Consider the following 14,682-nt stretch of genomic DNA (forward strand, 5'->3'; position numbering starts at 1 on the left):
GGTTGTGAAAAGTGTAATAATTTCGGTGATTTCGATATTATTTAATTCAGATTTTGTGCGAAAATGTGCTTCTTGTGTTTTTTTAACATTACAATCAACGGTTTACTTAAAATATTCGTCAAAGCCAACAAAATTATGAAAAATTTATGATGACCAATCATGTAAACAAACAACAATATTGTCGTTTGGTGGGATGTGAGGTTCAAAAGAGATAACCCAGTAGAAATAAAATGTCGGCGGTAAGCTTAAAAATTACGTTTTAGTGGTAACGCTGTAGTTTAAATGTTTGCACGATTCCGATGAAATAAATTAGTGCGAAAGCATCCACTTTTGAGGAGCTTTACGATAACACTTTTAGTTAGAGGGGTGTCACATCCCTTATTGTATTTACACTTGGGTATCTCAACTCGTGCATTTTCTGTATATTAACAACTATCTTAGTAGCTCGCTTAGTGGATAGTGACATTAATTTCTGTCTAGTATTATTTAAGAAAAAAATCGTTAAAACCAGTACAACTATTCTAAATTTCAAATAAAAATTATTCCAAACAACCAACATATTTAGAGTATGAATAATATCAAAACCGATTCAATCCTATTCCGGAGAATACCACCTCAATTAGAAACAGTTTTGGATGAATTTGATTACGAAGAAGTGAGTAGGATACATACAGTTCATGGAACGGTCATCATCTACATCAACGAATTCGTAGCAAATAATGTGTACGAGTACATAGTACATTTGGCCGAAAATAAAGATCTTCAATGTGATTTACGGAATATAATTCCAAATTATCAGGATGAAACTCAAATTCGGAATCCGTACCGTTCACGTGCATCCCCTGTACAGCATACAGTACACCACCCACCAACTGTGAAAAGCTATTACACCTACAAATCACCTACAAAGAGTTATCAAAGTGTGACTATGAATCCACCTCCAGTAAAAAATTATTTCAGTTCACCGGCAAAGAATTATCCCAGTCAATCAGTGGTTAGTCTCTATCAACCAGGTCAATCGCAAATGCGTAGTAATTTTGATCACTCACTCGGAGAACTCAGATCGCTCAATAATCCTGTTGGATCAAGTCGCGGTCACAATGCAAGGCGATCAAATCGGTCGTACAGAAGTCACCCCTATTCAGGACAGTATTCAATTCGAACTCATGTTCCAGCGTTTGGAACAGAAAGTTTCTCACGAAGGCCTAGAGGAAGAACCGAACGCGGTGGTTCATCGAGTAGTTCAACTTACAGTGGTTTTACTTAGAAAAATGAAGCGGTAGAGACGTGAATCGAGTTCGTTTCGAAACATTCGACAATAAATTATTAGTAAAAGTAATTTTGTGACGCTTTGGATCAGAACAAATTTTGGTGGCATGACTTTAGCAAAACTTTATCGTAATTTATGATTCGGAAACTCTCTTTATCTCACCAATGAAGTTGCCTCAATGTCAATGCCAAAACCTCCTTGAAATTCTGTGGAAGATATACAATTGACGGTTAACTTCTAACATCTTCTGAACTTCGGTTGAATCAGGGTATGCAAACAGATATCTTTGGCGAATAAGACTATACAGAATCAGGAGAATAACCATCGTTCTCACAATATCTGTTTCACAATCTTTTACAAAGTAAATCATGGTTTAATGCTGCAATAATTAAATTTGGTACTTCTGTTTACCAAAATATTTTTTGTTCCAATCTTTTACTTCAATTGTTATAACCTACATTTTACTATATAAGAAAACACGGGCAGGATGAATCTATTATTTTTGTCATCGCTATTGACAACAGATGGATAACAGTTGTTAATATTTCCTCTATTTCCTCTTTTGCTGCAGTAGAACTATAGAACGAAAGCTTCAAAAGTTCTAAGTAGAACTGCAAAAGTCTCGAAAAATTTGAGACGTGAGACGAACTTTTAAGTCTTCCATCCGGGTTGCGTTAGTAAACCATGCAAATAAAATAAATGTAAACTGAAGAAATTTCCCACACATTAATTGGCTCTGTGCAATGACTCTACATTCAATTAACATTTCACTCAAATTATTGTCACAAATCAAAATCAAAATAAATAGTATAAGAAGCTTCCTTATAAATACGAATACATTTATGTTGTTATTTTACGTTACCACGGTTCGCACACATGGAATGCAGAAAAATCTCTTCTAAAGTAAACTATTTCATGTTAAGAAATCATGTCTCAAAAATTCAACCATCATTAATATGCATTGCTCGGTTTTATAAACTTATACTTAACAATAATAAGAGCTTATAAAACATAAAAACGATATAAGACATGAAACTTACTGGTTTTCCGTTGATAAAATATGTCATCGGCGTCAGTAAAGAAAAAAGTCTGAAAGTAATATAAAACAAACTTCAGTTCGAAAACTATATAAGAAAAATAAAATCATAAATAATTAATAACGAAATAGCATCACAATCTTGAGATTATTTTATTTTGAAATGCTTTTCAATACGAACATGATCTTGTTCATGTACCGTGTGTAAATTGTGCAGAAACGTTTTCCAGAAATATAAAATGAAATGAAAAAAAAAAAATGTTGTTGGTGCAAACAATTCGTATGGCGCATTGTGACTTTATATTTTACGTTTAATTGATAAAAGCCAACTGACAGTCTTAATTACAGGCATATATTTTCACATATTTTTTTTAACCATAAAACAGGCGGAGATCGATTGACTCTGCGTTAATCTTTGAGTTGATTGAAATAATGCGAATTCAGTTGATTCGCATGGAAAAATTGCAAATTATGTACAGCAGTGCGATCAAAGTAGTGCGCTAATGGATTTTCATATACACAATATGTATTTAAGCACTAGTGCGTAAATTGACGTTTGTAAAAAATGAAGATCGCACTGCTGTACATAAAATCTTGTTGCTAACTTTTTGTGTACAAAATCATTTTTTAGATTTAATTTTTTTATTGATTAAACCCTAAATTTGTATCAAAGCATGAAACAAATTCCACCCATGGAGTGGCTTCTATTCTTAACAAAAATTGCCCTATTATATTTATCCAGAACCATAGAAACTAGCCTGATTCCGGAGAAGCATGAGAAAAGCTTAATTGACCTGTTACAGGCGACCATCATATGTTATCGACAACGACAGCAGTAATAAACGACAGGCTTCTGTCTAATGAAGTCTTATATAACAAAAAGCGTGTTCAAGTCAAATGAAGTAAAAGATTTCTGAAATCAATCTCTAAGAATCTGTGATCAAATGAAGTAATAGATCAGATGGTAAAACTGTTAATACGCTGGCCGTCTGTGACAGGTTAAAGACTTAACTAAGGAATAATTTCAGAAACTATGAAATCAATCAGAGTATATAAAAAATCTCGTCCAACCGTCCGAATTCATCTTTTCTAAACGTACCCATAACACAAGCTGCATTTGAACGCTGTAAAGCAATACCTATTCTGTGCTTCAAATAAGCCTTACATCTTGTTACACCAGTTCTTTCAGAGATCAAATTGCAAAGAATATCCACGAACCGAAGACTCGCACCAAGGACCTAGCGACTCTACTGCGAATGGTAAAATGAAATAAGCTTGGTTGGAAAGCTCTTTGTAACGGTTAAATTTGTCGTCTGCTGCTTTTCTCGCGACTGAACCAGCCTTTTTTGAACTAAAACCTAAGTATGACGGAGCTAAGATGTCGGAACATGTTGCATCCCAGACCAACATCATGGTATCAATGTGAGTCCGTCCACTCTTTTCTTATCATCTCTTAACATTCCAGGTGGTTCTCTCATCGATGGAAAATTCGCTGTTTTAAGTGAACGATGTATTAAATTCTTAATGACGAGGAATTCTGCCTGCACTATAAAGACAACTTAATCCATGGGTTTCATCTCCGTTCACAAATTCACCGCATACACACTTATGACGACTACAAATGTCTGTACCGATTCTCAATGCGATTGAAATTCGAAACGTGTTATTATCAAGTAACGTTCCAATTGATTTCGACGGGAGGGCTGCCAGCCAAGAATTCGATTCTATTACCGTTGATGCTGAAAATCTTGCTTTATCTAATTGAGAATAGAAAGTTAAAGATTCAATCTTTTAAGAAATTAACAAGCTATCCCAAGATCTTTGGTTCGACACATGGACAGGAATTTCATCGGAATGAATTTCTTCAAAGCACGGCTGTAGTCGGATACCATTGTATCGGATACCATACAAAAATCATAATTTTTGTGTACAAAATCATGATTTCTTTGTACACAATGGACTTTTCTTTTGTACAAAAAGAATGAAATCTTGTTTTACGTTTTGAGTGTGGCTGTACGAGCCTCACGTGAGTCTATAGAACACACAGTGTGCGTCAAAACAACATTTCGATTTTTGATACATGTATCAAACAAGATTTGTTTGTTATTTGATGTCGGAAAATACAACAAAAATTTGAAATATCAACAAGAACACCAATGCGCTAGTGCGAAAACTACATTTATTTCGATAAAAATTGTATTGGTGATTCGCCATATCGATATTAAAGCTTGTTGGACAACGAACTTGCCTGAGGCTCCTACATCCACTGTATAGATAGATGTAAGACTTCGTAGTGTGAAACATGCAATACAAACAATCCTAAGCAGTAGCTTTTATCACTAAAGCCTCCAAATTGGACACTTGTGAATTCAATGTTTATGCTGTCGGCTCATATTGGTAATTTCACATTTTTTTATAGAAATATCTCGTTAAAATCTTGTCTCGTTTCCAGAAACTGATATTGCAGAGAAAATATCCACGACGTAACGATTGAAATTTTTATAAGTAAAAGTGGAACTAAAACTGTCCAATGACCAATGCAACGCCTGGTATTTTCCACATAATTAAATGCAGCAACGTGAACAATTTTATTAAGTGCAACTGCAATATTATTGGAGTTTATCTTGTGTTATTTAGGTTATTGACGTAGATGTACACTATAATTGCCTGTGAAAGTATTTTTGTATTTCTCACTCATACGCTTCGATTAGGTAGAAAAATAAAATGCTCAAATGAATGCTAACACCGAACGAACAACGGTTTTAATCAAATATGTGACTGAGTCAAAATCTTTTATTTTTGTATGAATAACCCAGACGTGTGTTTGCTTAACAGAAGATTTATTTCGATAAAATTGCCTTGGCGAATGTCTACAAACTCAGATGAAATCAGGCGAACGAGAGTATAATATCGTATGACTTACTAGAAAGGACAAAGCGTTTGGGAACGTGAACGGATTTATATTAAATATTTTATCAGATGGAAAAAGTAAACGAAGTAGATTTGGTCCGTCACAAATTGGATAATCGAATTGGAAACAAAAAAAAAGGGTATCACCGAGGGTATCACGTTGATTTTCCGAGTGTCGAATTATTTTCTTCGCAATTCTAAATTTGAAATCCGATTTCGTACAAAAAATGGATTTTTAAAATTTGCATAAAGTGAATGTTATTTGTCCCATAAAATGGTAAGGGTGCGAATAAAATGTGAACTTGAATTTGTCAGTTGGAGTCTTTTAACGGCCCGACTAACTTACATCACTAATCAATCAACATCGCTACCAGAAACTACAATATATCCAATTGTGCATTGTACAGTGTACAACAAGGTGTTGCGTGGACAAAAATTATCATCTTTACAAAGATGGAAAATGTGAAACAATTGAATATTCTGGTTGGGATTATGGTTATATCGAGGGTTGAACATGAAACGATAACGACAATCGTATCAGGGTATTTTAAATGTTTTATTTCTCTCGTTCAAAGGATCGTCTAGTTTCTTTGTCGATGGTTGTGTTGTTCCTAACTTCCAGTCGTCTAGTGTTTTATGCAAGAAGTTTTATTCGGTTCATTTTAACTTTACTATACAACCACATGAACCGTATGTTCTCGCTTATTTTTGTCTAAAAAGATGTTTCTGAAAGGTGCGTGGTGCTCATAAAGGTGTTGAGGAATTTCGCGCCGCGTCATTCACAATAACACACAAAGTGGCATTTTCCTTATACAAAATGTGTCATTTTGTCAATTATTGTGAATGACGTGGCGCGAAATTCCTAGCATCCCTCATAAACCCTAAACTTTCATTTTGTGTTGTGCAAGGATGGAAAAGCGGAGAAACATGGATTATCCTTTGGTATAACATCAAGTTGTAAATGAGTAACATATTGTATTAGAGCCATTTTTGTCCTAGGCGTTCACACGTATATCGACTCTATTACTTCTTTTGATATAAGTTTTTTTTTAACCAAAATCTTGTACGTCATTCGTTTAAACATAGATTTTTTCCTATATATGGGCCAGTGTTCCTACTTCATCTTTTGTTATTGTCGCCTATGTTAACAACAGATTACATATGTAAAGCAGTTGCATAAACCTGCTGCAGATACTGAAAAACTACTCATAAAATATCAATAAATCACAGGAGAAAAAGAAAGATTAAATTCGAATTATGAATTACTGCAGCAACCAAGAACAAGTGTAATTATCGTTAAACATGATGATGAACATGATCATCCTTAAATGTTATATTTATATGAAGCAGTAAGTGGAAACATGCATTGCATTATAATACTCATACCCGTTTAGTTGTAATATACTTGGACCTGGTAAAACACAACAACATTTATCCGATTAAAGGCTCCGCGTCACATACACAATTTATATCGTCTTTGATTACCAAACTAAAGCCATGCGAAAAGCGTAGAGGTACTCGATATTATATTGTTGCATTTCTACATCATATAAGATATGTTTGAATTGAATATACGATTATTATTATTATTATTAATACACTGCGATTGTGAATATGAAAGATAAGATTAATCGTATGCATGTTAGGAATGGGCTAAAGTGACATCAGTTTTGTATGGTACAATGCAAAACAAATTTATGTATCCACAGAATGGCATGATAGTTCGATATATCTTTTCGAAGCAGTTTATTCTGGTAACTTTTTCATAAACCGAAAAAGAAAATAAAAATCGTCGGTTTTGTGTAATATTATGCGATATATACATATATGTTACATTGGGTGTGTGTGCAGTATACGTTTTTGATATAAAATGCAAAACGTTTTCTTTAAGAATTCATGCTGCCTTTGTCAGAAAGGTATAACCGATATAAATATACATTTTTACTAAAATCGGTTTAAGTTTTTCGTTTCGAAAAACCATAAATTTGGCTCAACCGTTTTACGCTTTGCACAGTAAGTTCCATTTTTTCCGTTGCAAAGGTTTTTACTAGTTTGCTTTTTTCTGTGTTGAAAATTTATTACGAAAAAATGTTTAAGAAAAAGTAGAAAATTTATGTGAAATTTGTGTAGCATAATATTTAAACAAGAAATTTGTTGGGGTGGTCACCTTACAAGGATATTGGTCAACTCGTTTTACACTAAAATGTGCTTTATTATCTCACTACAAAAATTTCTTTTCAAGTGAAAGCATTCATTCGGATTCAACTAGTCTCCCGATCTGTTTGAAGAGCTAGCCTCGTAATCAGTTTACGATTATTTCCTTGCAAATGAGTGGCATTTACACCAAACCATTTTTCCATTTCAAATTTTTCTATTAAATCTTTCACAGCAAATTTGAAATGGAAACATTTATCAAAATGCACAAAATGTTCTAAATGGTAGTACATTGTTGAAGTTTATTTGAAATTCGAAAAACTTTTTCGAGTAAAAAAAACGGATTTCAAAAACGTTCATGTTCATAAAAACGTAGAAATAGTTTTCCAACCGAAAAAAATGCACTCGGAAAAAGTTTCGTGCATTTACTTTTATTACTGCTTCGTGGAGCTGTTAAATTTTTTCCCCATTATTTCCATGATATAAGTGAATGATGCAGATATTATCCATTTAAATGTTAGGCGGTTGGTCGAAATGTACAGTAAATTTCAACACTTGTGAAAGATATTACCGTTTCCGTTTTGTCGACGAGTGCATTACTTTGCAACATTCTTATAGTTCAAGTTATTCGTTACAATGGACTGTATAGAAGAACATCGAGAACTTATGACCTGAAACAGTTTGCACCTCACATTAATATAAGGTTCTGGTAAATGTTTTTCCCATTAAATTTGCTGATATTTTAACGAAACTATGCACAAGTCAACGTCTCAAGTCAATCAATTACATAGATGTGTAAAAGAGTTGAATTCGAATGAGTTTGGGCGGAATGATAAGTAAAGTCTCAGTCTCAGTCCCTATGAACCTCTCAATTAAACAAATAGATTCGGTGTAAATGTCATGAAATATTGAAAACACTGGTACACTCACCTCAAAATAGTTAGAAGGAAATTACTTGTTTTTTTTAATTCTTCTTAAATTCCACCAGTTGTACTACTCACACCATGTTACAGTCATACACTCTGGGCACTGAGATAAACATAGAGTCGCATAAATATCGCTAAATATTTCGAGGTGGGTGTGGTTTAGTTCAATTAAATAACTCGAGTGAAATTGTGGACTGTTTGCCCTAAACCTGTAAAGTTCACTAAAAGTAAATGTAAGAACTTAAACCAAGTCACGTCTCCAGTTACATCCATTTACTTAACAAATGTACTTCTTAACGTATTTCAAAGAAAACGTTTCGCAAGATTGTGGCTCAACGAAATAAGAAGTTAATTAAAACATTCAACCCGCACTCATGCAACCACATTACCACCACAGAATTCATTTATTTGCTGAATTGGACACATACAAAATTAATGCATTTCCTAAACACAGAAAAACAACCAGCTCCCCATGTTCAGAACGTAACTCCGCCAATCGCACTAAATGGATGTACGTAACTCGTACGTACAACAAAACTACAGTGTTCGACTCCCGACAAACCATATATTTCAAGGTGCCCGCGTTTGTTTTTCTTATCTTTTATGTAGTTACGCGCCGCTAAGCATAACCGTTTTTACATTCAAATGTCTACAGAGTTTTTATTTCTTGTGTTTTATAATGAACGTCTCATACATCATTTATGGCTTTTATTTTTATGCTGTGTGTACGTACGTAGCTTTGTTTTCAGCTTTCCGCTAATGACTCTTAACCACCTTCTGTGATAATAAATTGTTTTTTATTGCATTTTTTTACTGTGTTTGCAGTGTGCATTTATATGTGTATCGGTCCCCAGAGTAAATGTACTGTAATGAATTTGGATTGAATATTTTATTGATTGTGAAAACGGTTCGGATTTGTTTGGCAACTTCATAAAGATCGTAAATACTTCACTATTTTTGATAATTTATATTTTGATCGTAACGATATTATGATTTATTCAAAGTTATGTTTTGCCAAGCATTTCTGACAAACATTAAATCCATCAACGTAGCATAACTTATGCATGGCAAAAAAAAGGTTTGTACGTTCCTCTGTACATAATATACACACGAAACATGAAACAAGATTTGGTTTCTGGTTTGAAAATTTCGATGTGTTGTTATCATATCATTTTCCACCCACCCGGTAATCCTATCTTAGCATAACATCAACTTACCTGTTCTTTAGCCAGTTGAAACCATGTTTTTATTAAGAGCGCCAGTCTGGTGTCATGATACATTTTGGTTGTTTTAACGGTGATAAAAATATCACTCAAGTTTATTGTCGTCGGTTTTGGTGTTGCTGTCACCGAGGTTCTTTCGACATGATACGCTGAATAAATGTCGCCGGTAATGTTAAGCATGTGATGTTTTAGAAGACGTTGCTGTTGATTGTTTGATTCAATTGATGGTACGTTGTTTATTGTCTGAAATAAATTGGAGGGAATTATAGGTAATTTGATAGAATATTGTATGCAATTGAATTTAGCGACAAAAATGGTTGTTCTTTTTGTGATTCTTTTGAATATTTGAGACATGATGGGCACCATTACCCATTCACAATCGGCAGACCATTTAGAATATTCGTTGAATTTATTACGTCTTTTTGTTTTGAGTACTTTTAATGTTTGACACAAAATCTATTCCTTCATAACTGGTAAAACATACACCTATTTGATATCTGAAGAAAGGCCATACCATCGCACCTAGCAAGTTATTTGTGCCATACGAGGTACGAAATCAATGTCACAGAATCTTAATTAATGTGTGCATATGATTAAGTTTCTGTGACATTGATTATTCAGTTTTCGAAGTAATATTTATTTTAAATGTATAAAGATCTGCGCGAATGGTCGATGTTATTCTGGTAATACTGTCCATTCAGAACATTGGATCTTCCACTCATTCCAAATGAGCAAAATCCACCAGAAAGGCTTTTCGATCAAATTTTTTTTAAACTATTTTTGGCTAGCTTCAAAACCGGTTAGACGGAAGTTAGAGCACAACAAGTGAAAATAATCTTTGGAAGTCCTTTGTAACACCTAACAATTATGTTTTTGATCCTAGACCTAACGTAACGTTTCACTTAAGTTTCGTTAAATGTTTCGTTCATTTACTTATTTGTATAAAATCTTTTAACGCGGGTGTCATTTCCTTAAGTAGATGGCATTTGACGACCTTGAAGATGATCTACATATATTATAGTCTTCTATCGTATAGTAAGTGAACAAATTAAGTGAAACAAAATTTTGAGTTTGACCTTTATTTATGTGTGGTAACACAGCCCTGCTTCTAGCATGAACATAGAAAATATTGGGAGGCTGATGAAAGCTGCGTTTCTGTTGTACAGATACATGACTTGCTTTCGTTGTATGAGTTAAAACATATAATACAAACAATCCTAAGCGGTAGCTCGTATCAATAAAGCCTCCAAATTTGACACTTGTCAATTCAGTGTTCATGCTAGTAGCAGTGCTGTGGTGGTAACCTTTCACAGACGACAATCATGTCACCGGTGGAATTATCGAATCTTTTACTCCTTTTGATCAAATCATTTTAAACAGGCTGATGCAGAATCTTTTACTTCTTTTGATCAAGTCTTTTTGCTATATAAGACTTCATCGCTCGGTTTTTTCTTGCAGTCGGTATCAGATAATGATGATAACATCCCAAATTTGAATCTTGCTTTGTTTGCCTGTACCTGGCTAAAATCGGCAACTTTTTCTACTTCAATGGAATCTCGTTTTTCTTTCCATAACCTTAAGCACATTTCTGATGTGTACCTCATACTAATATCATAACAACATTCTACCCGCAGCGTTTCAAATTTATATTATATTTTGGCAATGTCGTATGTGCGTGACAACTGTCTTATAAGACCGTTATATGAAATATAACGTAAATTATTTTACTTACATCCAACATTTTGTATCCAAACACATTCTGGTATACAACCACAGTCACATACAACAAACTAATTGCGAATAGCATAATTTTACCAACTTTCATAAGCCGTGACACAGATGACCAACCGAAAATTTTATTTAAAAACCACCTCATAAAAACAATAAAAGAATTAATATCGCCGCTAATGCTAATCCATTGTTATCTCGCGTTTTTTTCTTATAATGTTTGTTTATGTCTCGTTCGCAATAAAACACCATGTGGTCGGAATAGAGAAATATATCCGACACGGACGCGTTTAGTGAAGCAATTCACATAAATTAAATGAATTCAAAATAATAATTTTATTTGTTGAAGACCATCACGACATTTCTGATCACTTCCATCCAATCAACATTATTAAATATGATCGCGTTCGCGAATACATATTTTGTTTACATTCGCTCGACTCCAAGTGTATCATACACACGATACATCGACGATTCGTTGGCGCATAACACAAATCGTTCTCCGAGCCGCGTATATACAACGTACGACCACGTTTAAACTTTATCCAACTGAATGGGCAAATTAATTGAACTGGCCTTAAGACCATAAATTTTATGGTAGCTTCGTGCACTTTCGTATCCGTTCGCGCTTACAAAGCCAGGAGGCAACAATAGTAATACAAAAATGCGAAAAAAAAGCTTTTCCTCTGCTCTATAATCAACATTTATGTTGGCTATTGCTTGCAGGAACACCTCAAACGATTGAATGTATATATAGGTATAGTCGTATAAGAAGAGAATGATCTATTATAGTTAGAACAACGTAAGTACAACTCGGTATATGCATTGCATATAGTTTGTTGACTGTGTATGGTTTGGCTGTTGGCAGATATAGTCTTTGTAACGATAATCTTATAATTTATTATGTTCGATATGAAGTGATGCAGAACGTAATGACGAATAGAATGGAGTAAATCGAGACATGTTGTTAATGTGGAGCAACTTATATAAACTGCAGCACAAGTCAATAAGTGTGCGATGAGACGAAAAGAGAAGAGTTCGATTGGCAAATGCATTCGGATTTTACTTTTGTTGGATGATGTTTTAAACCTTTCACTGCGACATGGTTATTTCTAGACATGCAGTAATACTTTTTTGAAAGGTTATCCTGTATATATTTTACCTCAGCTTCCCAACGTAGCTTCCAATGAAGTCGTAGTCACCCATATCTCTACACTCTAGCACCGCACAAATTTATATAAAAATCCATATTTTTATTCTTTGATAAGTAGCCACTATCGACTTAAAGGATAATGAAGTTCTTTGAGGCCAGTTTCGAGGTCTAGGGACTGACACTTATGCAATAAATCACAACTGGGCAACATTGTCGATGCAGTTTTCAAAAGAATCCTCAGGTAAGGAACACTTCTCAAACAATGGATTTCGTGTCTGCTTTATTTGAACTTTAATCGAGCTTCTCTAAATTCACAGTGCACATATTTATACGTAAACTTTACATACGACACGTGAACCATTCTTAGCATGAATTTCATACCTGACGTATACTATACATAACTGAAGTATATCATACATATCCGAGGTACACCCCAAAAACCTATTTTATCAGTGTGGTTGTATCATAGGATATCTTCCCCTAGTATTGAGAGCAATCCAGGGCCTATTTTTTAGAAAACGATTTCTAAAATTTTCTAAAAATTCTAAAATTTTCTAAAATTTTCTAGAAATTCTAAAATTTTCTGAAAATTTCTAAAAATTCTAAAGTTTTCTTGAATTTTCATGGACTTCTAATTAGTCTTAAATTACTCCCAAAAATATTATATTCAGCACAGCTGAACTTTTTTTGAGGCGGGACAAGTACAAATGTGTACTTACAACAAAAATGCATTAATATTCAGCTGAGCAAAGCATCATTCTCTTCTATCTTCTACACAACAGACAATAATACTGTTCAAAAGTACAATAGTACTGTTCAACTACCACGAAAAATATACCGCTATACTGTACAAATTCGGGACAAGTATGTACAATTGTTAGCGTAGCAGTACAATGTACATCTTAGATGCACTTAGTGAGGTCAGTATGTAAAATGTACATTTATGCGGAACATAATATTCAGCTGTCTTGTAAAATAGTTGTGCACAGTTAATATCATACTCAAATAAAAAAAAATTCCGTGATAGGTACCAGTTCTTTTTGAAAATTTGTTTGACATGCTTTTGTTTTCCGTAGGGTCAAAAGTGGCTTATTACACAACTAGGTAAAACAAGAAATTTGCATTAGGTTTCAAAAGCATGTAAAATCCATTACATAGCTCGGGATAAAAGTTTTACCTTGTTATATAAATAACAATTTTTTTGTTTTAACGTTCAAAATTTAATTAAATAGTCAGAAGCAGTCTTGATATGGTTTTACCACTATCACGCTCGTGCGTGAAACAGTTAGCTTCAACCGTGTAAACAAGTATTAACAGTTTCGATTGTATCAGCTAAAAAACAGCTGAAGCAAATTTCTACTGAAATTTCTCTGATTCTACTGTATTTTTAATAATTTTCTTTTTTCGCAACAAGTGACGAAAAGTAGGACCATCCGTTGCCTCTTTTGCGAAAAACGTTTTATACAACCGAGGAATAAATGCTTTTTTTAGGCACACGATGTGTATTGTCACACTCGCCTGCGGATAATCTACACATCTAGTTCCTAGAAAAGGATTTATCCCTCGGTTGTATAAATAACTATTTCGCATCTGTTTTACATCGGAACATCATCACTTGGATCGAATAATAAAGTTAATTAAAGAAAGTATCGGGTGATCTTTGAATAGATTGTAACGTAACGCGCATTATCCCCCAGTCCAATAACATCCACAGCGTCCATTAACTTCCCATCTAATAGCGTCCAGTTCAATATCCAATAATATCCACTGTCCATTTTCATCCAGTCCAATTATATCCACGTCAATTTCATCCAGTACAATAATATCCAGCCATCTCAGGGATATTTTCCTTATACAAAAAGATTTTCCTTATACAAAATGCGTGGATGTTATTGGACTCAGTGAAAATGGACAGTGGATATTGTTGGACTGGATGAAATTGAACTGGATGATGTTGGACTGGATGATATTGAAATGGAAAATATTAGATTGGAAGTTAACGGACACGCAGTGGATGCTCTTGGACTGGGGGATTATTCATGGCACCGCCCTGGAGCAATCAATGATTTTTGGAATCTATCCTGCTTCCATTTTTATATTTATGAGGGAACATGAGTCAACATTTCACCATCTTCCAAGGGTGATACCTCCATGACGAGGTGAATTACGATTCTAGACGAAGGTTGTGTTTCACACTAAGAAGAAGGATTACGGCTGACACGTATAAAGTGCGGTAAGAAGGTTATACACCAGACAGGTATGCGTACTTACGCACGACACGT

General features: G+C 34.1%; 1 protein-coding gene across 2 annotated transcripts in view; it reads right to left on the bottom strand.

Annotated features, from left to right (window-relative positions):
- Nucleotides 1-11,810, bottom strand: part of LOC119080342 (fringe glycosyltransferase-like) — a 30,537-nt gene extending 18,727 nt beyond the window's left edge. The window contains exons 1-3 of one of the 2 annotated variants that reach the window (XM_037188638.1): nt 11,252-11,809; nt 9,514-9,762; nt 2,311-2,359 (exon numbers count right to left, since the gene is read on the bottom strand). In XM_037188638.1, the coding sequence (XP_037044533.1) occupies nt 2,311-2,359; nt 9,514-9,762; nt 11,252-11,395 (442 nt within the window). In that variant the 5' untranslated portion in view covers nt 11,396-11,809. Of the gene's footprint in view, nt 1-2,310; nt 2,360-9,513; nt 9,763-11,251 lie in introns of both variants that reach the window. The other variant, XM_037188639.1, reaches the window with a different exon arrangement.
- Nucleotides 11,811-14,682: the final 2,872 nt, after the last annotated feature.

Source organism: Bradysia coprophila, unplaced genomic scaffold, assembly GCF_014529535.1.
Source record: "Bradysia coprophila strain Holo2 unplaced genomic scaffold, BU_Bcop_v1 contig_350, whole genome shotgun sequence".
In the NCBI taxonomy this organism is placed as follows: domain Eukaryota; kingdom Metazoa; phylum Arthropoda; class Insecta; order Diptera; family Sciaridae; genus Bradysia; species Bradysia coprophila.